The sequence below is a fragment of the Clytia hemisphaerica genome, unplaced genomic scaffold, assembly GCF_902728285.1.
Source record: "Clytia hemisphaerica strain Z4C2 unplaced genomic scaffold, Clytia hemisphaerica genome assembly, whole genome shotgun sequence".
NCBI classification, from domain to species: Eukaryota; Metazoa; Cnidaria; class Hydrozoa; order Leptothecata; family Clytiidae; genus Clytia; species Clytia hemisphaerica.
The window spans coordinates 1255563-1283196 of record NW_027103968.1 but is presented as its reverse complement, the minus strand read 5'-3'; the positions used below and the strand labels follow the sequence as shown (position 1 = coordinate 1283196).

Genomic DNA, 27634 nt, shown 5'->3' with positions numbered 1-27634 from the left:
ATGGGTAAGCTTTCTAGAAATCCAAACATAAATTGCATAGCTTTTACCAAAAAATAGCACTTTAGGATCAGAAGCAGTCAAAAACCAGCTTTTTCCAATTTTCTTCGAGCTACAGGAATTAATTCCTCGTTTGTTTTGATCTGAAATTTTCAGTAGGGGTGGCCAACATGGTTCCCTTGCTCATATCAGTTCCTGTAGCGAGTAGTGTGACCTGTATTTTAATTTGAGCGGGTTTTTTTAATAGAGATGTCACATGACTCAAATCCTGCAGTCTTATTGGACTCGAGAAAGCAAAAGTGAAATCGCGCGTTCTGATTGGATGAAAAAAAGACCGCGGGAGCTGGAACCGAATGGAATTCTCTAGAATTCTCATTCTAAAACAAGATGGCGGCGAGAAAAGCATGTCTTTTGCTTTGGACGAAAGGTTGTAAATTCTGGTTGATTTTAAGGTTTTATCTTATCTTATCTCATTTACTTTAATTAGTAGAAGCTTCTTCAATGTTTCGGGAAGGTAAGTCTGTAAAAGTTATTTGTTTTTCGGTGGAAAAAAGTGTTTAAAAAAGCATTTTTTATGCTCAAGGTTTATTTTTCTTTGCTAATTTTTGTCTTCAATCTTAAATAGATGAACGAGTATTTGACTGATGGTTATGATTTTTCCACTGAACATAGTAAAACTATTCAGGAACTTAAACCTTTTTACAGAAAATCTGTTAGTTCTGGAGATATATTGAAAAGTTTAAACATGGGTAGTTCGCGTTCGTGTTTGGCGTTCCCAAACCAAGCGCACGTGACGCGATTTGGCTTACGCATAACACTTGTGAGACGTTGGGTTCCTGAACATCGGAACTTTGCATTTAGTGGGTTCGAATCCCAGCAGAGGCGAACTTTCGGTAAGTAATTCAATCAGCTGGAAAACATAGAAAATAACTGACAAAGTCCCAGAAAATCAGAAAAACTACAAACAAGAGACTAGAAAGTACGATATAAGTCTAGATCTGCCTTTCGTCTTTGTGAAGAAGCCACGACCGTTCTCCTCATGATCCAAGACATTGACAGCAAAGTCATCCATTCTATATAATCATCATTTGTAAACAACACTTGCTTGATGAAAGAAATCAGCAACTAAGATGATATAGAGTATTTCTAGTTCTCTATTTACAAATCAAATGTACAGAAGGATGGAAACAAAGCTCTTGAATGGTGTCTAAATTTGAATAGCTTGCATATGACAAAAATGACGCCCTGAAGACTGCCTAAAGTTAAAGATAATTGCCTTACCATTTTAATGGAGTTTGTGAACAGAGATCTTGCAATAGATGTTGAGTTTGTGAATTTACCACTGACACGAGTCAACAAACGTGCACTGCAGAGGGCAGACATGATGAATTTGATGGGGATCTCGGAAGTCGCAATAGTTTTTGATGGTGAGGATTCCCTGATATAATTCCGATTTGTTTTTATCGGGGAATCGCCAATGGCGGAGTTCTCAAAAGCCAAAAGCACCGCCTCTCCGCCACTGTAAAATCGTCACACGCATGCGCAAACAAGATGGCTTCAAGCTAAAGTTCCATCAAGAAGTTGAATTTTCCAAAAAAATCACCAAATATTTATTCATCCTTGATATTTTAAGATACAGATTCATTGTCATTGGTTGGTAGGTATTTTGACACCTCCTACCTTTTACTGTGTATAGTTAATAGGCTTTATTTATTGCGAAAATTGATGTCATCCATTATTAGGGGGTAATGTTTTTTTTCTGGAATGGCCCAATACACCGTTTGGTTGGCAGACGATATAATCCACCAGGATGCAAGTGAAGTTTTTCAATCTACGGACCTAGACGGGGGTTCGGTTATTATCAGTTAGGGTTAGGGTTGGAGCTCGAGATTCACAATATAAGGCCGAAGGCCTTCTTAGGGGCATCCGTACCCTGTGACCTAACGAGAAAGTAGATATTGGCATATTACGCTAACAATATCTATTTATAATATACGGACAATTACGTCAACTAATTTTATATTATATATACAGACAATTACGCCAACATGTTCGCGTAATATTGATATCTATATGATATATCTGGAAATACGCCAACTAGTTATATAACAACTATGTATATAATACATCAAAACTCATACGCCAACTAGTTCGCGTAATTGTCCGTATATAATACATCAAAACTCATACGCCAACTAGTTCGCGTATTTGTCCGTATATGATACATCCAAAACTGACACGCCTTACTATTCTTTATTTATTTTCATCAACTACAGGCAGTACATGATTGGTCTAGTAATTGTCCGTTTATACTATACTTTATACTTTAATATACTTTTCGGAGGCATCTCGAACTCCCCGGCAAGCCTCCGGAACTCGCGACTTTCTGAAACCCTTTGGGGCTTACCAAGGCTTTCTATAATGAACTTGAAAAGTGGAAAAGATGTCCGGGCTTAAAGACCGGCGAATTGGGTCATTTTGGGCATTACACCAGCTTTTCCCTGCTCAGGAAAGTCCGGAAATGTCGTTTTTAAGAGTACCGTAACCATAGCTCGGTCTGGAGGCCCCCAAAAGTCCTGTAAGCCTTCCTTAATGTTGAAAACGGTCTGAGAGCAAAGCAGAAGGGTACCTTCTACCATTGTACCTTCTACCATTCCAGCCCGGAAGGCCCGGCAAAAGTCCGGAAGGAATCCGGAAAACTTCTAATACCAACTTTCTAAATCTCCGGTTTTAAGGGCATGCTGAAGCCGGGCAGCCTTCTCTAATGTAATGTTCTGATGGGCTGGGATGGACGCAGGGCATCAGTCTCCACCCGGACACCTGACCCGGACAGGTCCTTCCAGCGGGCCAAAATGGTGATTTTTATGCATGCGGAAATCCCTTTATAGCGAGTTCTTCCTGTTACCCACCCCCTCCCACCCTGGGAAAACACACTAAGCTCATGCACACACAATTACGCACACACACACACACACACACACAAAGATTATTCGTTTTCAGCTTTGTATTTGTCTAAATAGAATTTTGTAGCTAAAGATTTTAGTTCATCAGTATCAAGGTTGTGAAAATCAGTGTCAGGATGATTTATTAGTAACTCATTCCATTGTTTTGACGAAAGACGAGAGAAAGAGTTCAGTCCAAAGTTTGTGGTTTTGACCGTTGAAAGTTTTAGTAGTTTAATAGCTTTGCCCCTGGTGCCAGTTTTGTGATCAATTTCATCAAAATTAAGTGTTGATAGGACATCAGATGGAAGATTACCCTGGAGGTATTTTTGAATAAATAAGATATTCATTACTTTCACCTGATCAAAGATTTTGAGTAATTTAAGTTCAGCAAACAGGGGAGTGGCAGAAGTTCTTGGTTCACTAAAGGTCATGAGTCTTAGTGCAGTGTTTTGAAGAGTAAGAATTCTATGTGTGACAGTATTGTCACACAGTCCCCAGAGTTGACTAGCATAGCGAACATGAGAAGCAAAAATTGCATGATAAATGTTTAGAAGGATGTGAATTGGAACATAGTGACGAAGTTTGGATATTGCCCCATTTGCCCTTCTCAATGTAGCAGCAACGAAAGAAGTATGAACCTTCCAGTTTAGATGATTGTCAAGGTGAACACCCAAATACTTCACACTCTTACTTGGTGATAGAATTTTCCCACAAAGCTTAATTCTTGGAATACAGTCCATCTGTCTCCAAGGGGAACGAAAAATAACAAACTCAGTTTTGCTAGCATTCAAAGAAATTTTGTTGGCATTAAGCCAGCTGACTAAAACTCTGAGATCAGCATTAACCCTCCCACAAAGACTCCATACATTTTTTGAAAAATTTAGTAAATGAGTATCATCAGCAAAATGATATGTTTCAGAGGTTCTTATACAGCAGTGAAGATCGTTTATATACAACAAGAACAGCAGAGGACCCAAGACTGAACCCTGAGGAACTCCATGATTAATAGATTTTAAAAGGGAATTTGAGCCTGAAAGAGAAACATACTGGGAGCGCTTAGTGAGGTAAGATCGGAACCAGTCATTAACAATGCCTCTGACTCCGTAGTGATCGAGTTTTTCAAGTAAGATTTCGTGATCAACTGTGTCGAAAGCCTTTTGTAGATCGACAAATACACCACAGGCAAACCCACCATTGTCAAGATAGTTTCGGATACGTTCGACAATATTAATGAGTGTATGCTCAGTAGAGTGAGCCTTACGAAAACCAAATTGTCGAGAGTAGATTTGATTATGGTTTTCAAGAAAATCAGAAAGACGTGAGTACATCACTTTCTCAAAAATTTTTTCAATGTTAGATAAAAGTGAAATTGGCCTATAATTAGAGACTTCAAGGGGAGAACCTTTGTGTTTGAAGACAGGCACAACTTTGGATATTTTGAGAGTAGAGGGAAAAATACCACTGAGAAAGGAGTAGTTTATCAGCGCCGATATTGGCACAGAAATATCAAGTCTTAAAAGTTTAAGGATTTTTATAGGAATACTATGAGGACCACTTGCTTTATTTATTGAGAAAGAGCCAATCACCTTCGCAATTTCTTGATTAGTGGTTGGTGCTAAGAGAATGGAATGCAGATTTGGATCTTTCATGAAACTGCTGAAGTGATTGTAAGAAGGCGGCATTTTTTCACGAATAGAATCAGCTATAGTAGTGAAAAAATCATTGAAGGAATTGGCTACTTTCTCAGGATCTGATGTCAAAGAGTCACCTGTGATGATTGAAATGGGTGACTCTGAGTTAGCCCTTGTTGAGATTATATCGCGAACACCAGACCAGAGACTTTTCTAGAGTTTTTAGAATGGAAATCAAAATATCTGATGTAGTGGTTTTTTTTACTACGTCTAGTCAAAGTGACTATCATATTTCGATACCTACGATATAATTCATAGAGTCGATCTTTGGACTCCTTAGTTTTAGCCTTAGCGAGTTTTGTTTGGTAGTGGTCACGTTTTTTGATTGACTTCAAAATTCCTGGCGTTATCCATGGTTTTGTTTTTGATCTAACTTGACGTTTGGTAAGTTTGACTGTGGGTAGATGTCTCTCTACAAGTACTTTCATTCTGTCATTAAAAATATTGAAACAGGAGTCTGGATTATGACCAAATCTCAAAAAAAGGGTGTCCCAATCAACTTCAAGAAAATCCAGAATAAATTCTTCTTGGTTGAAACGAGACCAGTCTTGCTGAAAAAAAGTATTATCTTCACCGGGAAACTTACCTTCAAATGATGGAAAGAGACAAAACTGGGGGAGATGATCTGATATGGAAAAGCATATGTTGCCAGATACAGTTCCATTATCAGATGGGCTAGAAATAATATTATCAATGAGAGTCCTTGAGTCCTCAGTTATTCTTGTTGGTAAAAGGATCTGTGGAAGTATAAGATTAGAATCGAGGATATCCATGAAGGACATTATTTCTGAATCATCCTCGCATTTTAAAAGATTAAGATTGAAGTCTCCAAGAAGGAGGAGTTGCTTTTTCTCAGAAGAAATTTTACTAAGCAGAGGTTTTAGAAAATCTTGATTGAAGCCAACCATTTTTGGATGGCGATATATAGTACCAACAATGATATTGGTACTGTTTGGTAGGATAATTTCAGCAAAGCATGATTCAAGACTACATGAAGAATAGCAAACTTGGTCTAGGTCTGTCCTAGGTTTGTAAGAGAAAGAGTGTGAAATATATAAGGCTACTCCACCTTTAGAAGATTCAGTTGGTGTAAAAAACTTTTCGTAACCTGGTATAGCAAAGTCCTCTTTTTTTTCGAGAGGACTTTCTGTTTCGGTGTCAACAAGGCTTTTGGTTTCTGAAATCCCTATGACACTAAATTTAGAATTGAGGAGGGCAAGCAAATCTTCAAGGTCGTCAAAATGTTTTGAAAGTGAAGCAATGTTCAGGTGAAAGGCAGAAAATTTAGATGGAGTGTTGGCTGCAAGCGATTTGAATTCATCGCAGTCAACATAACTACAGCTATGAGCTTGAAACTGAAATTCAAGCTCATCATCAATTTCGTCACTAAGGCTAGTGACGACCTTGTTGAGATCAGATATTAAGGATCGAAGTTTATCACTCATGTCACCAGGAGCATCACCATTAGAATTATTAATGTTTAATTCAACAGGAAAAGGAAGGGAGCTTTTTCCAGTTATGCTAGTAATGCTATGCTATGCTTTTGGGTGGTGGTGCTTTACTTACTTACTTTTACTTACTTTTACTTTTACTCATTAGCAAGCCCTCACACCCTTGAGAAAATTTCCCAGCGCTCGACCAGTAGTAGTTAGCCCGGGGGTACTAGGGTTGCCAGCTGACGGGGGGTTGCCGCCCGACTTTCGAACCTCGGACCCTTAACGGGACTAAAAAGTAGAAAACAAAGGAACATTTTGTGCATTTTACGACCCTTAGCGGGACAAATTTGACCAATTTTGACCAAATTTCGGTCTTTCCGGGGGTAAAAAGTTGAAATTTTCCTATTTCTCCGACCCTTAGTGGGACTGAAATTTAATTTTCTGATTTTTCCGACCCTTAGCGGGACTTTGGAAATCCAAAAAAGGCACATACCGTACCCTTCATTTGCCTAAGTACCCCCCCGGTAGTTAGCCCAGTGGTCCAAAGTTCACGCACTGTGGATCACCTGATCGAATCCGATCTGGTGCGGGTCAAAGTTCCAATTTTTGACCAGGTTTTGATAATTTATGTTTTTTTTTTGTAGATCCCGAAAAAAAAGGTTCGAAGTCCTTAAAAGTTCTTAAAGGGGGGGGGGGTCAGAACTCGTACCAGACCAGCTTGGAGCCCCCGGTGAGATGGAAAGCAGTGAGATGTTTCTACAACTTGTGAACCACTTTGGTGCACTGGATCGAATCGGGTCAAGGTCACCTTTAAAATGTTTATACAGGTTTTGATATTTCATGTTTTTTTGGGTGTAGATTCCGAAAAAATAGGTCCGAAGTACTGAAAATTTTACGGAAAGGCGCTACGGGACCGTAAATGACCCCCTTCCATGGCGCCGGACTGGGTGGGTCTCCCTCACTTGAAACTTTCTGGAGACGTCAAGCATATCAAAAGGGAAAAGCATGCTAAATTTCATCACTCCATTGTCACCGATCGCCGGGCTACGGGCCGCGAAAGGTGCGCTGCAGGACGTCTCCGTAAGGACGATTGTCGGGTCGTACGGCGTTTTTAGTCGGTCAAATTTACCGTGCTATAACTTGTCCCCAGGCCCAAAAAATCAAAATTTTCATGAAATGAAAAAAACACCCCCAGATATATTCACCCATGAACATATAAACGACTGGACATCCATCTCCTTTGTCTTTTTGAAGATAACACGGGTAGCTTCGTTGCCGCCTCGTTAAAAGCATAAAATGAAACAATAGATTTTGATGATATACCACTTGGGAATACCTTGTTAACAACGTCAAAACTTCGACAAAAGTCTCTGTTGTTCTACTCCCCTCAAATCTTTTATCTATATCATAACAAAGATAACAGAGGCAAAATCATCGTCAGCTTGTCAAAACTCCGACTAATATTTCAAAATTTTGACTTAAAAGTGTCTAATAATTTTAGAGAGTGTCACATTCTAATTTCGATATTCTTATTACACAGGCTCTCAACTTTGGCAAGCTATTTTTTTCAAGTCATAAAAAAAATTATTGGAGTGACAAAAGGGATTCAAAAGTATACACGCAGTTGAAATTCTGTATTTCAGAGTTGAAAAAGTTGATAAAATATATTACAAACTTGTAAAAAAATTTGAAAATAATTTTTTTGTGCATTAGGAGTAATGTTCAAGTTCTATCAATCTTTTTACCTAAATAATTCAAAGAAATAAAATTATGACGGAATATGGTCGGATTTTTCATACCAATTTTGAAAAACAGGTGGCAACGAAGCTCGCTTCAAAGAGACAATAAAAGATAGATGTCCAGTCGTTTATATGTTCATGATTTACCCAATGGACAAGTGTGCAGAATTTCAGCCAAATGTGACCATTTTTGACGTCTCCAGGCTGCCAGCCTCGTTTTGGCGCTAAAACTCGTCCCAAGGCCCAAAAAATCTAAATAGAATATCTGAATTCTAACATACAGTTTACCTGGGCAGTGCAGTACCTATGGAATGATTTGGACTGATTTAATCAAGTTTTTTCTAAAAACTAACAACATTCAGGGAGATGCACAATTCCTAAAACTGGTTAACTGTAGTTGGCGTATCAGTTTTGGATATATTATATACGGACAATTACGCGAACTTGTTGGCGTTTTGATGTATTATATACGGACAATTACGCGAACTAGTTAGCGTATCAGTTTTGGATATATTATATACGGACAATTACGCGAACTTGTTGGCGTTTTGATGTATTATATACGGACAATTACGCGAACTAGTTAGCGTATCAGTTTTGGATATATTATATATGGACAATTGCGTGAACTAGTTGGCGTATCAGTTTTGATGTATTATATACGGACAATTACGCGAACTTGTTGGCGTATCAGTTTTGGATATATTTTAAACGGACAATTACGCGAACTAGTTGGCGTATTTCCAGATATATCATATAGATATCAATATTACGCGAACATGTTGGCGTAATTGTCTGTATATTATAAATAGATATTGTTAGCGTATTATGCTAATATATGTAATCTCAACTTAGGATCCCGTAGGGATCCTTGTAGGGGCACCGGTCAGTTACATCAAAATGCCTCGAAAATGTCAATATGAAAATTGCGTAATCAGAGAACGTATGTCTCGCTCATTATAAAAAGGCCGAGACAAACTTTCAATAATTGGATTGTAACATCGAGTTAAGTCTCTTTTGTTAAGTCACCAGGGGGTAAATAAAACAGACCTTGATACATTTATCGTTCGTTTCAACTTGATCATTTGTTTAAAACTCAGCCTCCTAAATATTTGGGGTAGGTAAAATATGTACAAAGAAATTCATACTTTTCCAACCCGGCCAATCTTTAAAAAAGAAGCGAACAATGAAATGTAATTACCCTTTCCAAATAAACCTCTTGGGTGGCGAGCGTAGTCTACTCTGACGTAATTGTAAAATTTATGTAATGGGAGTTTGACATAGTAATGTAATGTTGTTTGGGGAATTATGAAGTTCTCTGGGATTTCGATCAGGGGGGGGGCAAGCAGTTAGTACACGACACCCATGACACTTAGTACCGTGGTGGGTCCATTTTTCAAATTTTCAAAATGCAGTTAGTACACCAGTGTACTAACTGCCAAAAGGGGTGGTGTATATTTTCAAATTTGCAAAATACAGTTAGTACACCTGTGTACTAACTGCCGAAAGGGGTGATGTATACAGAATTTTGGAAGAAAAAAGGTGTATTAACTGTTTTCAAAACGAGAATTTTAAACTAGATTTCTCAGATTTTTACTGTTATCAGTTTATGAAAGGTTTATGGTTCTATCTTTTTTATGTATGTTCTTTCTAGGACAGTCAGGAATACCTTTTAACAGCTTGACACATGACATTACAATTCTAGGAATTCTTAGAACTCTTAGAAATATTCAAAATAAAACATTCGAATTTGAAAATTTCGAACTTTCGAACGTTTTCTGTTTTGTTTTGGTAATCCGATCATCCGATCCATAATCGGGGAAAATAGAAAATTATCTAAAGATGGTGGATAAGTTGCTGAACAAACATGCTGTGTTTTCTGTCCAAAAAATGTTTCTGGAAAGTCATTATAGTCACTTTAACTAGGTTAGAAACTGGTTAAAACTACTTTTTTCCTCAGTTTCATCGAGAGATATGATTATACTTTTTACAAAAAAGGAAAAACTGGGAAAATGACTCTTTTTGTGTGTTTTTGTCTCCCATAATGTGTTATATTTTTATTTGTTTGAAAGTAGTTAGTGGTAAAAACCTGGTAAAGACAGGTAAAAACGTAAAAATACACCTCATAAAACCTCCCTGGGGTGTGAAATTCACCTGGAATGCACCGTAGAGAGACAGATCCTTATTTTGGGGGGGGGTGGTATATATATTGAGCAAGGTCAAAGACAGTTAGTACACGGTGTACTAAGTGACAGGGGGTGGTGGTGGGGTACAGATTTTTCCAAAAATCAGTTAGTACACATAGTGTTCTGTACTAACTGCTTGCCCCCCCCCCTGTTTCGATTGCATTTATTCAGGTTGATCTTTTATGACTTCTAATGGTACTTTTTTCTAACGAGTTTGATTACTCTGTTCTCACACTTATGTCTTTTTTTTTCGCGTCCTTTTCCCTGATTACTTTTATTTATATTTTTAAAGACAGGTAAGAAGGCATATTGATGTAACTGCCGGTAGGGTTGGGAGCTTTCTTAATAAAGGTCTGTAAATTACACACTATAAGTATTTGTGAATGACAGCATTCTGCCGTGTCTCGTTGGCGCTAGCGGTTAGGTATTGGGTTTGTAAACCAAGGTTGCTTGTATTTGGTGGTTAGAGCCGGGGTCGGAGACCTATTTCACCGGTACGGGCAAATTTCAGAAAAATACTTAGAAAACAGTTAGAAACACTAGAGAAAGTCAGAAAATCAGGATAGAAGATAGGAAAGTAGAAAATAGGGGGAAAACAAGAGAGGATGCATCCTGGTGGATGATATCGTTTGCCAACCACACCGTTTAGGAGTCTCGCTATCTCCACCGTGTTCCACCGTGAAAACGGTAGGTAAAAATGCGCACTTTAGAACTGTGGGAGGTTATAGGAATGTAAACATTGCCAATTTTTTTCGTTCCTTTAAAGAGAATGATTTAGATATTTGAACATGATATCAATGATGATTTTATGAATCTCTCCTGAAAATTTCACAAAAATTCATCTGGAGGAAAAGAAGTTATGATTAAAAGGAGTTCTTTACCTACCGTTTCTCTACTAGGTTTCCTTACAAGAACCAGAATTTTACCTACCGTTTTTTACGCGGGAAAGAGCGGTCACTAAAATCAAAACAATGGAAAATTGTTTGGACGCGTGCGCAGTCGACACTCCTAAATGGTGTATTAGGCTAGGTTAGGCTTACTTCGTTTCTCTTTTTTCTATTCCCAGCCCAGGCCAGAGGGTGTCAATCAAACAACTTCGAATGAAAATCGCATTAGAACCAATCAAACGAGATTGAATAATTGCGATGCGATTGTCAAACGCAATTGTGTCTCAATCAGTGCAGACCTAAAGCTCTAAAACAGCATCTAATAACATGAAAACCAGAAAATGATTCTTCAATGGGAATCAAAACTATAAAGTGCACTTACAAACATCAATTTGTCAGATCTAACAAAATTAATAACCACACTGTCATCATTGACAATAAAACAAACGGTTTTCTGTCAAGAGCCTTGTAAACATTCCAACAACTTCCATCGAAATGATCCGAGGATTGAGCCGAGAACGCTCCGCGAACTCCTGCGCGGGTAAAAAACTTCAATCTGTCAATCATTTTCTCAAGCGAAGAGTACGCGAAGCGATTCTAGCTTTACGATAGTGCCGCGGGTCATCAATGGATAATATTCAAATATCATTATCCCTTTATTTTCATTCCTAGAACTTTTGCAAAAAAAATGAAAAATAGAAAAGTTGTATTTTTTACTGTTCTATTCACATACTGAATTTGAAAGATCTTCTATGTGGCGTTTTTTTGCAAACTTCAAAAAACTGATTTTTGTCCCGTCTTTGCGGGACTTTAGAAGTGCTTGAGTGCAGCATAGGGTATATACAAAGTCCAAACATGCGTTTCCCGTAATTTTTGTGTGAAGAGTTAGGTCTACACTGTCAATCGAACGGCTGATTCTTGAGTAATATTCGATTGTGTTTGATTGCGTTCGAAAAAAAACCATTACTTCCACCAGTGGATGACAGGGTTTTTTTGATTTTTTTTTTCACTTGGAAATCCTGAGAAATTTGAAAGAGGTTTCAGAAAATCCAGGATTTTTCCTCATTACCGTCAACTTTAACTGCTCTAACTTGGGTTGGGACGATTGGTCGAAACATGGGACTGTTTCATATCTGGCCTGTATTTTCACTTATCGTGAGTGGTCCTAAATCCGACAACCCTTCTTAAATCCGACAAGCCTACCTAAATCTGATGGGGTCTTTCAAAAACAACACAAACTAAAACTAGTCAAAGCTCAGTCTGGGAAATCCTCTCAATTGCACGCTTATCAAAGCGCGCCGTAAGCGCACAATTGCACGGTTATCAAAATGGCAGAATTTTTATACACGCTTATCGAAATTGTTCTGAAACGGGCGGTAAGCGTTAAGCAAGTTTGACGGGTGACGGCTTTTGTGGTAAGCGTGCAATTGCACGCTTTAAAATTTCCTATATTTTTGACACGCAATTCCTTCCGAAAGCTCTGTTGAATTTCAAAAGCCTAGGGCAGTTTTACTCAAAATTTATCGTAGAAGAAGATTCCGTAAAAATGGATTGCCCGTTAAACCATGCCTTCGCCCGAATTAGAGAATTCTGAACCCCTTGAAATCCCTAAGCAATTTCAACCGGGGCGGGAGCGGGCGTAAATTATAACCATGCAATTGCGCGCTTACGCCCTCGGAACATAAGCGTGTAATTGAGAGGATTTCCCAGACTGTAGCTTTCACTAAATGCCCACGCAGAAGATCATGTCATGCACTTATAAAGCTTTAAAGATTAAAGCATTAAAAATAATGAGGAATAATTGATTGATTTTTAGTTATTGAATGATTGATTAATTTATTGAGGCATATGCTTGAAAAAAAATTTTTATTCCATTAACACAATACTTGAAGAATTCATGCAGCTTGATAATTTGATAAAATTTAAGGAAAAGCTTCTCAAAAATAAATTTCAAAAATTATGGTATCATTAGCTTACTGGTTTTCACATCTCCTGTTTTTGTTTTTTTCTCCCAGTTTCTTTCTTACAACAATATATGTCATGATTATTATTCACAATAGACCTTTTCTGATAATGCCGCAGACATCTTAGATTGTAGGCAAAATATATAGTGGTGAATAAATCAACAAGGCAACCAATCAGAAATAGCTTGCTTTTTTCATTGGCTGCTATATTTCAACATTTCTCTATTGCTACTTTGCCTAATAAACAATAGTCAAGAGAATACTACGTATGAAATTTATCAAAAAGTTCTGCGCCATCTTAAATTGGGTGAAATAGAAACCAATCCTAGTTAAGGCCTGGGCTCCTCTTGTGTACACTGTGATTGCACTTCTGAAGCAAAATCTTCTATGTTGTTGGTCAAAAGAAAAATAAAGGAATGCCATTGTGGTCTATTCAGACTTACTGTCAAGAAAAGTTGAAATGCGCTTTAATCTTTTTTCAAGGGCATAGTACTTTTTCATGACGCAATCTTTTCTCCAAGCTGAAAGGATCAAAGCCATTAAGATGATCGCAGCGCAGACAATGAAGAAACGTGCCTCCAGGAAGCTACAATTTTTGAGTTTATAGCTATATACTTTCACTTTATTGTGTTTCCGTATGAATGTCTGTGTATCTAGTCTAACCACCGTTAAATGCCTTCGGGAAGGTCCCTCCTAACTTGGAAAGCCAGAATTGGAGCTATTTCACCAAACCACTGGAGCGTAAGTTATTTAGAAAAAGTTGAATATGCGCATGTAAAGTTAAACGAATGTTAACAAACTTTTTTCAGGTTTTTGAAATATATTTTACCACACTGAAAAAACGGTGAATACACTCTAAGTGAGGTAAATCTTTTATGAAGACCAAAAGAAAAGTTTGTTTACATTGATTGACATTCAACATTCATTCAACCACTTTTGGATTCAACTTTACATATGGCCATATGCATACAGAAAAAGAATTGAAATCATTGCTGAAATGAACTGAATACTAAATACACTAATTTAGTCAGAAGTTCATTTCAAAGACAAGAAACAAAATTTGACGTACAAAACACTTTTTCCAGTCAATGAATCAGCTCATCGTCATTACCAGTCTGCCATTTTGTTTGTTTTGATTTGCACAAGTAATATTGTAATTCGTGTTATATCATACACTGTTATAATTTGCATTTATATAACACTCGCTTCAGCTTTTCGAAGCTAAATCAAAACTAATAAATTGTAATATGTAATAATGGTAATAGCATATAACGTAATATGAAAATATGTATACTGCCGTCCCGGAAAAAAAACCGAACATTTACGGAAGAGACTAACTACAGGGATGCTTGCGCGACAAAAAACAACAAAAACAACAAAATTTCGAGATTCCAGTCCAATATCTATGCGTGAAACTATGAGTGCCTCCTCTTCGCTACGCTCCTGCGGGGGCAATAAAAACAAACCTTTCACTGTGACGCAATGAAGAAACCAAAGTGTCAACTAAAGTGAGAGATTTGATACACTGAACCAATTGAACCAATTAACAATGTTTACTTCTTATACAAAACATAATCAGTCAGGGAAATCCCTCAATTGCGGTAGTAAATTTTTACTGCAATTGCAGTATAAACATCACTTTTACAACTTTCATATACCGCAATTGCAGTATATTCAAGAATCAGCATTCTATATTCAAGGACAAATCAGGCAATTTTTGTTCATAATTGATCATATCTTTTTAACGCACAGACAAAATATTTTTTCCTTAGATCAGATTCTTTTAATAAGGAAAAGCTTTCTTCTCGTACGATTTTTTATAGTCGATTTTTGTTTATCTTTGTTTGTTTGTCGTTATAAGCCTTTGTAGGCTAAACACAAATGAAAACTACCGCAAATTGCAGTATACCGCAATTTAGGGATTTCCCTGACTGATAATTTTTTTATTACAAAATTTTTACTGTAATGTTTTGAACACGAGCAATGGGTTCAGAATAATAATGGAGGTAATTATTTTTACAACTCGCACTTTATGATCACATTAATAATTGAAATCTTGACATTATAGTCATCTTGTTCGATGTTTTATTTCGACAGTTATTGCAATAGTTTATTGTTCAACTTGGAGAGGGAATGTTTGTAAACATTGAATTTTTTTCATAGCAGTTATTTGGGGGGTCGGATTTAGGCAAGGTTGTCGGATTTAGGACCACTCACGGTGGGTACTTGTTAAATCTCTTTGACAACAAATTTGTTTTGATAACTCCACCAAGTTTATCAATCATATTTTCTGTCGTAACATGTCACGATAACTTTCACTAATAGCGCGTCCTTTTAACTTTTTTTGTTTTTACATAGTTGACACATAATACACAATGTATTGACAGAAGTATTCCCCATGCAATTTTTATATTGAAATCCTGTGAAATCTGCTATAAAACGAAAGTGGTATCTTCTTCTCAGTGGCTTCCGTAATTCGCTCCATTGGAAAGACTTTTATAAATTTCAACCAATGAGTTTGCAGTATGTATCATTTGAAGGTTAACGAATGGCTCTAATATTTTTGACGCTAATGACTTTTCGGTGCTTTGGATATTGTAATTTGTTTTTAATATTGACATCTGTCTTATAATTTCCCTTATAACCCTTCATTAGAGGTAGGGATAACAATAAGGTTGGAATCACTGATAGACAAAAGATTTTTTCCTCTCTAACGTTAAGCAAAGGCAATTAGTTTGGTTTCTTCTCCCAAGAAGGGTGTCGAAATGAGAAGAGAGATGTTGGCATGAGAAGAGAGATGTCGACAGTAGAACATGTACGGTACCAAGTAGTCATATAATTTTAAATTTGTTCTTTAGTTTCTTTAGTTAAAATATTTTGTTCTTTCACAAGCTTTCAGGATTGAATTTTTAGTTTTTCTTCTATTTCTTCATGTTTTCCAACCCGGGTAGTCTTCATATATATACCATAGCAGTGGGCTATAGAGACTTTTTTTTCAAAATTAAGTTTGCATAATTTTTTTTGGTAGGTTGGGACCCAAATAACATAAATCTAAGATATTTTTGGATATTTCCAAAAAATGGCGGTTCTCCGCCCTTTTTTATGCCCAAAATGGGCCATTTTCGGGCCATTTTGCTTGGAAAAAAAATCAAAAACCTGCTGTGTTGGTGATACAACCATCAAATTAGGCTCAAAATGATTTTGGAAAAAAGTAGGATTAGAATGTAACAATTATATACCTCTGCCATATAAACTTAAAAAATTAGGTTTTTTGGGCCAAAATTGACCAAAATTGCAAAAAAACAGGGTTTTGCCTGGAAAAAAATCTAAAAATCTGTTCTGTTTGTGCTACAAGCCTCAAATTAGGGTCAAAATATTCGTTGGAAAAAAGTAGGATTAGAATGTAACAATTATATACTTCTACCATATATGTAAACTTCAAAAAATTTGGAAATTGGGCCAAAATTGACCGAAACTGGGGAAAAAAGGGGTTGCCTGGGAAAAAAATCTAAAATCTGTTCTGTTGGTGCTATGAACCTCAAATTATGCTTAAAATATTCCTTGGAGGAAAGTAGGATTAGAATGTAACAATTATATACCTCTACCATATATATATATTTAAAAAATTAAGTATTTAGCCCGAGATAGACCGAAACCGGGAAGAAACTGGGTTTTGCCTGGAAATAAAACCTAAAATCTGTTCTATTTGTGCTACAAACCTCAAATTAGGCTTAAAATGTTCCTTGGGAAAAATCATGAATCGAATATAGCGATTACATACCTCTACCACATATATAAAATTCAAAAATTAGCTATTTAGGCCGAAATGGACCGACACCAGGAAAACGCTGGGTTTTGCCTGGAAATAAAACCTAAAATCTGTGCTGTTTGTGCTACAAACCTCAAATTAGGCTTAAAATGTTCCTTGGAAAAAAGCAGGATCAGAATGTAGCAATTATGTACCTCTAACCATGTATATAAAATTTAAAAAATTAGGTTTTCAGGCCAAAATGGACGGGAACTGGTAAAACCCAGTGTCTTCCCGGTTTCGGTCTATCTCGGCCTAAATACTTAATTTTTTAAATATATATATATGGTAGAGGTATATAATTGTTACATTCTAATCCTACTTTCCTCGAGGTGTTTGAGTTGTAAATATCATACAATAATGGTTGGAATGGTTGAAGCAAGAAATGTTTGACAATAAGAAATAATTTTGTTTACGTTTTATCTTTTTAGCATTAAAAATATAAGTTAGTAAAATGATACTTAGAGGCTAAATGATGATAATCCTATAGAAGAAAAATGGAGAATGAATTAGGGAACAATAGTCGTAATGCCCCAAATGGTGGCATTAATTTAAATGCTAGTGAGAATGGCAATAATGGAGCTTCCCGTCCTTTGTACACCATTCCTGGCATATTGCATTACATACAACATGAATGGGCTAGATTTGAAATGGAGAGAGCCCATTGGGAAGTGGAACGAGCTGAACTTCAGGTATGATTTGCAGAAAAAAGGAACTTTGTTTATACTTTAATACATAAAATGAAGATTGATTGATTTGTCTTGTCTAGGTAAAAATATGAAATGCTCATATAAATCTTTGCTTTACTTTTTTCAAGGAATCTTCCATAGCTTTGTTTACACAAAATCGATATTAAAAAGCAATCTAATCTATCAATTTTTTCTCTCTAGGCTCGTATTGCATTTCTTCAAGGTGAAAGAAAAGGCCAAGAAAACTTAAAGAAAGACTTGATCAGGAGAATCAAAATGTTGGAGTTTGTTTTACGACAAGAAAGGTATTTACTCTTGTATTGCATTATATCTTATATCATGTTAAATCTTGACTCGTCTCTATTCCATTACAAATATTGTTGTGATATTAAATTGTCTCGTAATAGAGAGAAAAAACTTCAAAGTTAAACCCATTTTATAATGCTCATCTATTAAAGCATGATGCATAAGTGTTATAGTTAAAGAATTTGTTTAAGCTGATTGGTTTGAAATTATTTGGTTTCTATTTTTTTTCAGGCAAAAATTTCATAAGCTAAAGTATGGTACAGAAATGAAATTACCAGAATCAAAAGAAGAGAAAGATGAAGATAATTCAAATGATGTGGTTAACAAAAATCACGAATTAGTTTTCAATTATCGCCAAGGACGTCAATTATTAAGACAGTAAGTTCGTAGGGTCCTCACTCAAATAACTCATTGGGAAGAAAGATGTGAATGTAATATCTTCACTGGGAATGGAAAAACTCTTGGATCTTGTCAACCCAACAGATTTTAGGTCACTTTTCCTTAACAAATTCTTTTAAAGTAATTTTTCCATTTTAGTGGAATCTTTTAGCTCAATTTAAAATGGTGAAAGACTGGATTGCTCTAATTTCGTGTTTATAAAGGACTTTATTGAATCAATATGTTTCCTGAATCTAGATACCTGCAAGAAATTGGGTACACAGATAAAGTACTGGAAATGCGTTCAGCACGTGTCAGGTCTTTACTTGGAGTTTCAACAGATGATTTGCCTGATAATGATAACATTCATTCAGTTCGAGAAAATCAAAGGAAATTAAAGTCAGGGAATCGCCACAGCGCAGCTGATGATGTTGGTGATGATAAGCCTTCAAGGTATATTTGGTATAAGGTGTATCACTGTATATTTTGTTTGTCTAGTCTTTGGTTAGAAATATCATCGATAGTCTTATGATTTGGCATTCCTGGCATTTCCATCTGAAGTATATGGTTTTGAGGTTTAATATTATTTGCTTTAATTTTGTTAGTAGTTCCCAAGATGCTACAAAAGAGGAGAACAATGCACAAGGAGAAGAGGGGAAACAGCGAATCAAATCAAAAGGTAATCCTTTTGTGACCTATTCACTAATGCAGGATGGTAACAGTTTTTTTTATATACAGTGAATTCAATTTTTCAAAAATCCTACACAAAATCTTTTCACCAACTTTCCCAGCACAGATTTCAAAGATTTCTTAAAACTCATGTGGCAAATCAACTATTGTCTTTATAAAGAAGATTATTATAACAAACTAAAACTGAACCACGTATGATGTTCTATTTTATAGATGGTGATCCAGAAAATGAGGCTCTTCGAAAATTCGACTTTTTACGCAAAGAAGATGATCATGGTGAGTTTGATTTTCAAAGATTTGAGATATTGAAATTGATGATTAATCTTCCTTTAGGTTTATCCTTTATGGTAAATCCATTAAAGAATTCCTTTTGTTTTTGTTGCCTGGACATGGTATGATGTTGCAACTTACTCAAAATTCCTTCTATGGATTTCTTTTGGGTCTTTGGTTTTATGTCTCACTCTTAATATTTTGTATCTCTTCACGAGATTGAAATTCAACTACACCTCTTTAGCAGGTATTTATTCCCCCTTTTTGGACCTACCCTGGTGAAGGTCCTATAAATTAACCTTTGTCCGTCCGTCCGTTCGTTACCAACTTTTCTCGAGATTGGCTCATTCATTCTTCATGATTTTTTGCACAAAGATGTATAACTATAAACCCTCGAATGTGACTGAGCCTGATTTTCGAAAAAAAATGTTTTTGGGCAAATTTGGGCCAAAAGACGGCTAAAAAATGGATTTTTTGGACTTTGTGAGAAAATTGGATCATTAATTTTTTATTTTTTTGCATGAAAGTAGGGTACCATCATAGGTAAAAGATGGCTCAAGCAGATTTTTGCAAAAAGATTTTGTTGGCTCAAAAAACGCATGTTTATCTATAAGAATCACTATTAATAAGCATACATCAATGTTCTTAGTCAAATTACTCAATTCTTTTATGAGATAGATGTTTTTTTTTGCTTATGAGGGCTTCCTTTTGAAGAATATGTGTGTTTAGACATGAAATTTTGGTTGCTTGGCGTGTTTTTATAGAAAAACTGGCCAAATTCGATATTTTTATACGTACATTATAAATTACTTAGGTATGAGCTTTTCTCGAGATTGGCTCTTTCATTCTTTTTGATTTTTTGCACAAAGATGCATAACTATAAACTCTCGTATGTGACAGAGCCTGATTTTCGGAAAAAATTATTTTTGGGCAAATTTGGACCAAAAAACGGCTAAAAAACGGTGATTTTTTGCATGTAAGTAGATAAAAGATGGCTTAAGCAGATTTTTGTAAAAAACAAATTCTTCAGCACAAAAACCGCATCTTTATCTATAAGAATTCAGAAGATAAGAATTACTATTAATAAGCATACATTAATGTTCTTAGCAAAATTACTCAATTTTCTGATGAGATAGATGTTTTTTTTGCTCACGAAGTCTTTAATATGAAAGAATATTTCAAGAGCATAAAATTTTGATTTATAAACGTTTTTTATAAGAAACAAACGACTAATTTTAATAGATCGTCACTATCTGTGTTCTGAATGATTGTTCAATGGCCACGCTCACATATCAATTATATATATGTTAAATGCATAACCAGGTAGGTCCATAAAAGTATCACTTGTTCTTTATTTGCAGGAAGAGGTGAAGGAAATGATGCTGTAAGTGTTCAATATATACAATGAAAATGCCCAATGAATATCGAATCCTAACTTTATCAATACTTTTCACCATAATTCTGGATTAAATTATTGTCCTTTCTATGCTAATATCATGCATTTTTTTAAAGGAAAATCTTCACAACAGCTTCATACTGTCATCTTTTAAGTTATTTTGTTTGATTTTTAAACCAACCTCTGAATTTTGTGGTTTACCTTTCATTGTTGATTTTCCTAATTTTCAGGAGGACCAATGGAAAAACATTGACAGTGGAAAACTTCAGAAACGTATTCAACAGTTTAAAAACGAAACCAAAGATCGAGCTATGAAATCAAAACGTGAGTGAAATTTCAGTCATTTTCAAGGAATATATCCTTTTAAAAGGATTTCTAACTAGATGTTTCTTTAGAATAAGAATTTTTGCAATACTATTTTATCAAAGATTCATCAAAGTGATCATTGGAACCATGGTAGTGGTTAAAAAGAATACAAGTATCTATTAGTGAGTTACTGAAAAGCTTGTTTCTTTTTTTTAAGGTCCAAAGAAAGATGCACTGAACAAGATGCTACAACCCTTTGCTGGTGAAGAGGAGATACCACCTCCTCCACAAGTACCTGCCCCTCCTGTACCAAATAACATGGAAGAAGGAATGGGTGACATGGACGAAGGACCACTTGGTAGGTTTTCTTTGCTCATTGCGCTTATGTTGTAATGGGGTGAATCATTTACAATAATTACTGTTATATGCCTTAGCATTCTCAAATTCAAAGTCAAAATTATATTGTCTTTTTAACATTTTAGGCTAGTTTTAGGTCGAGGACTCCTTTTATGATGTGTTTTGATTGGTATTTAATATTGACAAGGCTATTGATTTGCTGCTCATTTGTTAAGCCAAACTGCTCTTTTGAATGAAAATGAGTAATTTGGCTTATTAAATGAACTTAATATTATTTTCACACCATATAATCTTTTAGGTGATGTGGCATTGACAAGTAGTGGCTATTCACCTCGACAAATGAAACCAAGTTTAGGAAATCATAGTGGAGTATCTCCAGAAGGTGTCGATCATACCCTCGGTTTAGGAGAACTTGCTGGATTGACTGTCACAGATGAGGCTGGACCTCTCTCTGATGTAAGAAGTCCAATTTTTTTCAATTTGAAGAATTCTCAAAATTCTTCACTTGGTAGTTTAGTTATTCATTAATTTCTAGCCAGGTCTTACCAATTCTAATTTTTAGCTTGTTTTATTTTTTATTTTGCAGAATTCCAACCGTGACGAAGTTCGTAAAACATGGGGTCCTAAATTCACACTTCGAAGGTAATATTAAAACAATTGCATAGAAAGTTTGCTTTTTCTGATTTTTGGCAAAAAGATAGAGGGCAAGGTTGTCTAAAAAGTAGCTGAAGCTGTTTTTTCCAAAAAGTTGTTTTTTCGCCGTAAAAATCTTTTTTTCCTTTTTGGGGGATTCCCTCATGTAGGTCAATTCAGTATGTAGCTTGTTGAAATTTCAAAACATTTGAATCTCAAACTGGACGTTCCTATTTTAGGGAGAGTACAATCTAGAGAAAACCTTAGAGATCCTTGGTAACAATTTAAAATATACTTTAATAATGAATCAATCATTGTTTATTTACATTTTTAGTCATTTTGATGGTGTTCGCTCACTCTGTTTTCATCCCTACGAATCGGCATTAATCACAGCGTCTGAAGATCACACTCTAAAACTCTGGTCTCTCCAAAAGAGTACACAGGGCAAAAAGTAAGTAAATCGTTTTGGTCATTAAAAGTTTTGAATAAGCCATGTTTGAGGCTGAATAAAATTAGTCAAATTTTCATTCCTATCATTTTCTTTGGTAGTCTGTAAAATTCAATTTCGGAAAAAACTTCTAAGTTATGCTGCATACATTTCGTTTATTTTTCTAAGGATGCGCGGGTTTGCTTTAAATAATATAATGAAAATATGACTTATCATTTCATTGTTTTTCAGGGGTAGTATTTCAGACCTCGAACCTGTTTACACATTCCGCGGTCATAGGTAAGCTAAGTAATTATCAAACCAAAAACCATTGGAAAAATGAAACAATAATTTTTTCTCTTTCCGCCAGTGTATATTTTGCACACTTTGTTTAACTTCCATACTTAATTCTAATGGTATTTCAAATTTCACCGCAATAAAATAGTTACTTCTAACGCATAAAATGTGACGTGGGCCCTTGGGCGTCAATCTTCCATTTAAAATTTTATTTTAAGAGTCCTTACGAAACATTATAGCTGATTGTAGCATTAATAGTTTTTCTTCGTAACTATAGCTATCATGCAATCGTTTCGTCTCTTTCAGTGGTCCAGTACTAAGTTGTGTCATCAACAGCAATGGTAGTGTTTGTTACAGTGGTGGCCTAGACTCCACTATACAATGCTGGAACATACCTTCGCTAAATATCGACCTCTTTGGACCATACGGTATGTATAATAATGATATCCAAACTTTTCCAAGACTTCTACTTGTCTACCACTTTGATTAGGTTAATGTGTAATGTTTACCTATCGGCTTTCTAGATTATTACAATAGATTTTATACGTCTCATTGGTGGTAGTCAAATCTGCCTCGTTTCCGTCTCATTTCAAAAACAATAGTGTACATCAGTGTCATATCTAGAAACGCTCCTGGTAACTCTGAAATGTGCAAATAACTTTTGGAATTAATTAGCTTTAGTCTTATTGAAACAATAAGTAGGTCTAACTTAAGAATTATACGAATTCCTTCAGATCCAAACATCTTCGGTGAGACGTTAGTAGCACACACAGATGCAGTATGGGACTTGGCTTATCAAATTGATTCTGACCAACTGTTATCGTGTTCCGCTGATGGTACTTGCAAATTATGGAACCCTTCTATTAAGTCACCTTTGATACAGAGTTACAGTTGTCCAGGTTTGTCTTAAATTCGATCTCTATTTTCCTGTTGATTTTGTTTGTTTCCCATTATAAAAAATATCAAAACTTTCAAAACCCTTGTTAAACATTCTTTAATCTTTTTATCCAGATATGTTGAACAATGAAAAAGAATGATGCTATTTTTAATTATTTTTTCTGTTTTGGACTCGGTCCGTTCTGAGGGGAATGACGTTTCTATTAATATTTTTATCCTGATACGACAAGATTATGTTTTCATTATAACAATGGATGCTCCCTATAGCTGCATCGAATTATTTTCTTCCGTGTTTGATTTGACAATTCCAAAAAAGTTATATGATTTTCTTTAGATGTTGGCAATCCAACGTCGGTGACCTTCGTCAACACAGATACTGGTCAAATAGCTGCATCATATACAAGTGAAAAATGTGTTCTCTTCGACATCGAAACTGCAAAACCCGTTGTTACGCTCTCCACCGATTACAGTAAGTTTTTCTACGCGGTATTTTACGAAAGACCTCGAAACTTAAGATTAAATTGCCGAGAAACAAATTGTGTTCAATGATTTGCGAACCTCAATCTTCGAAAGATAAAAGTTCCAATTTTTCTTTTCAACATGTTGGCTTTTTACCAGACTCCAAAAATCGGTTTTCAATAAAACAACAATCTCGCTCTAACTTCAACACATCTCCTATACGTTCTCAGTGTTTTTAAACGGCAAGACAAAGCTAGAAACAAAGAGTACCTATTGCCTAGACAAAAAATGATAAATTTTAATATTCTTATTGCAATTCCATTAAGTTTACCTTATTACACGAATATTACTAGGCAAGTATTCAACGGCTTTGAAATTAATACGCGAATAATTAACACGAATTTTATTTGCTTTTGCAAGGACACCACGGCTGGTCTTAATTAAAGAGGGTTTTTATTAACACGAAGTTTTTCAATTTGTGTTAATAAAATGCCTAGTAATATTCGTTTAATAAGGTACTTGTTTTCTCATCACATAGATTCAGGGACGATTGGTTCCATCAATAAAGTAGTCAGCCATCCGACATTGCCAGTACTCATCACAGCCCACGAAGATCGACATATCAGGTTCTTTGACATCAACTCAGGTTAGTTTTTTATACTCTCAGGTGCCTAATCAACGGGCCCCCCGGTTGTAAATTTTTTGGTCCCGGAATCTTATTAGAACTTTGACATATTTTCTGATGTCAAAAGAAGATTCCCTTATTACTCTAAATAGCCTTTTTTTGGGTAGTCAGAGATACAATTACCTAACCCGGATTTAGGCCCTCCGTTTATTAAAAGCTGAAGATTATTCCACCCCCCCCCCCCTTCCAGTTCATTAGCTGACGATGATCAATTTTTTATGATCTTTATGCCAGCTAAAACAGAACATGGTAAGAGGCTCTTTGACTGTTTTTGTTAAAAATTAACCAGAATTTCCTATTCCACGAACAGCTTTCCTTCTGAACAAAAACTTAATACAAACATCATTATTTTATAGGGAAGGAAATGCATAATATGGTTGCACATTTGGATGCAGTCACTAGTTTATCGATCGATTCAAGCGGACTATACATCTTGTCTGGAAGTAAGTGAACCGCGGACCTTTTACCGATAGATCTTATCGAAAGAAATCTCTTAGGAATTCCATTGTAATACCCCTGAAAGACAGTCAACTTTACATGATTTTCTTTTCCAGCAAGTTACAATGAAACCTGTAAAGTGATTCTACAGACCCTTTGATATTAAATTTATAACTATAGTTGACGCTCTCTAACTCGACGTTCTACTATTCGACGCGCTTCATTTATCGATAATTTTGAAATTCACCTTCAACAAGAATCTCATAAACGACGCTATATTATTCGATACTGTAAGTTAGTCTAATGTCGACATCCTTCTTCTAATTTCGACACCCTTCTTTAGAAACAGGAATAATAGGAAGGTCAGAATCACTGATAGACAAAAGATTTATTCGTCTCTGATCGCTAAGCAAAGAAAATTGGTTTCAATCAGTGATTCCGACCTTCCCATTATTCCTATCTCTAAAGAAGGGTGTCGAAATTAGAAGAGAGTTGTCGACATTAGACTAACTTGGTACGCTCGCTCCCATATTCAGTGAAAGTCCGATTCCCCTTGAAATTCGAATTAGAGAGCTTCAACTAGTAATTTCTTTTGCATGGCGGCAGTTTCCTCCATACTTTTATGTTTCAACATCACAAACCGTTGTTTCGTTAGGTCATGATGGATCAATTCGCTTGTGGAACATGGACAATAAAACATGTATCCAGGAAATCACCGCACATCGATCCAAATTCGACGAATCTGTTTTCGATGTTGCATTCCATCCTTCACAACCTTACATCGCTTCTGGAGGTGCAGATGCTTTAGCCAAGGTCTTCGTATGATGGACATGAAAGAAATCGATCATTTTTTTATACTGCAAATAACAGACCAGACAACACCAGACCTGTTCATATGAACGCTAGAGCTCCATCGATATCGGTAAACCAAACTGTTGCTTCCATCAGAGGGTATTCATGATATGCACCACTGCAATGTCTTCTGACATTACATCACGGACCCAACAGCTGATTGGTTGAAAGTGGCGTAAAATCAGTCGATACGTCACTTTGAACCAATCAGCTATTGGGTGGAATGGAAGACATTGCAATGGTGCATATCATGTATAGAAGAGTTTACAGAAGCCTGTCTAGAATCGAGGATTCACTGTTGCTTCGCACCAAAACTCACTCAACTGTTTAGTAGAAGCAAGCCCGATTCTGTATAAACTTAACATGAGTAGACATGAGACTAACGAGCACTGCTAGGCCTGCTACTACTGTCGTCTTATACCTGTTGAAAGCTTTGAAGCTCTGTAACGCATTCAAAGGAAATAGGATAAGGACAGTGTCAAAGTGACATAACCAAGAAAAATATTTTCATAGTTTCCTGGTATCAGAGAAGTACATCCGATGTTTTGTGGAAACGGTTTTTTTTAATCTTATTCTTATTGATTCATTTTCTTTTGAATTGTCATAACGTGTTTTTGAGAGATTGATGCATTAGGTGAACGGTAAACTTGTCATGCTTTTCAACTTTTTCAACTCTTTCAAAAGATATGGGACGAGATGGAGTTTTTAAAAGCTCTTATTTGATTTTGTTGGTCGTTAACCATGAATGAACCAATTTTGTTACTTTTTCTAAAGAACGCGTCGATTTCATTACTTCAAATGACCAATTATAAAAACTCAATCTTATCTGAAAGATATAGCCTCCAACAAGCTTCAAGCTGATAGGGTTAAGGATAACTAATTTAAAATTTACTATTATCCCTCATTAATAAGAACCCACTCCACTGACCGACCAAAACTTCGCATCAATAGATCTTATCGGAGTTTTTGATTTTTCTAAAAAAGCGATGCATTGTGGGATTGTTTCGGGAGTATTATAATAGAAATATCTTAGGAATTCCTCGAGGGAGTTCTATTGTAATACTAATACTCCTGAAACAATCCCACAATCCATCGCTTTTTTAGAAAATCAAAAACTCCGATAAGGTCTATTTCTTAGTTTCTGTTTATTTGTTTGTTTTATCAATTTATTATTTGTACGAGCTTTAATACAAACAGCTTGATGCAAAGCAAAAGAAATTGTATAATTTTTTAAAAGATATTACATTGTATAGTGATAATTCCCCCAGTAATAACCCCCTATGTCGAACTTCCCAAACATGTAATTTCTTATTGCGACTATTATTAATTAGTATTTAGGTAAACTTATTTTCAAATTTAATCTGTATAAAAATATTAAAAATATGACATACATTTTCTCTGGTTTTCATTTTATTTCAGTGTTCTTTTAATACATCTGTTTTGAATAAATCCTTTTTTTATTCTGGAATAAAGTAATCAAGCAAGGAAAACAAAAATGACCCAAACAGCTAATGATTCTAACTGAGATTTCAATTTTGTTGGTCATTAAAACCGTCAAAAACATTACAATGAAAGGTTTTCGGCTTAAGATTCAGCAATCCAAAAAAAACATCGCATACTTTTTATTTTCTTGGATTTTTAAACCAATGTATTGTTGCCGTTCGCAGCTCTTTTTATTGAAGAAGTGAGTATTCTCTGGGTGTGAAGGCAGAAGAGTAATGTAAAGTCTGTCTGCAGTAGAGACAAAAAAGGCAATGTAACTTTTCAACTTTTGACAGAATTCGAATTAAATTACGGGTTACGGTTAACGGTGAAGAGATAATACATTTTAAAATAGGAAAACTTTTTTAAAAAATTGAAAATGGGGATTCGATATTCCCATGTTTTTGTTTGGCATTTGA

At 35.6% G+C, this 27634-nt stretch overlaps 2 protein-coding genes across 3 annotated transcripts in view; one reads left to right on the top strand and one right to left on the bottom strand.

Moving 5' to 3' along the window:
• The window catches only part of LOC136810464 (fumarate hydratase, mitochondrial-like), a 28822-nt gene extending 27414 nt beyond the window's left edge, over positions 1-1408 (bottom strand). Inside the window, exon 1 of the mRNA XM_067067023.1 lies at positions 1279-1408. Within this exon, the coding sequence (XP_066923124.1) occupies positions 1279-1380 (102 nt within the window). The 5' untranslated portion in view covers positions 1381-1408. The remainder of the gene's footprint in view (positions 1-1278) is intronic.
• A 15676-nt stretch (positions 1409-17084) lies between these two features.
• Positions 17085-27125, top strand: LOC136810462 (striatin-3-like). Of its 2 annotated transcripts, none has more exons than XM_067067022.1 (20): positions 17085-17345; positions 17544-17647; positions 17880-18026; positions 18285-18479; positions 18635-18705; positions 18930-18992; positions 20348-20370; positions 20613-20706; positions 20906-21046; positions 21344-21501; positions 21632-21687; positions 22013-22129; positions 22358-22405; positions 22709-22830; positions 23137-23301; positions 23634-23768; positions 24297-24404; positions 24800-24886; positions 25537-26374; positions 26508-27125. In XM_067067022.1, the coding sequence occupies exons 1-19, from the start codon at positions 17151-17153 to the stop codon at positions 25704-25706; spliced, it is 2199 nt and encodes a 732-aa protein (XP_066923123.1). In that variant the 5' UTR covers positions 17085-17150; the 3' UTR covers positions 25707-26374; positions 26508-27125. The 2 variants fall into 2 exon arrangements, with proteins under 2 accessions (XP_066923123.1, XP_066923122.1); XM_067067021.1 differs by having other exon boundaries at positions 18632-18705.
• The last annotated feature ends 509 nt before the right edge of the window (positions 27126-27634 follow it).

Bases quoted from the DNA above. Each gene is read 5' to 3' on its own strand.
- LOC136810462 (XM_067067021.1), top strand. From the start codon at position 17,151: ATGGAGAATGAATTAGGGAACAATAGTCGTAATGCCCCAAATGGTGGC. The intron at 18,706-18,929 runs GTAATCCTTTTG...TCTATTTTATAG, and splicing joins ACAGCGAATCAAATCAAAAG to ATGGTGATCCAGAAAATGAG. The intron at 22,831-23,136 runs GTATGTATAATA...GAATTCCTTCAG, and splicing joins CGACCTCTTTGGACCATACG to ATCCAAACATCTTCGGTGAG.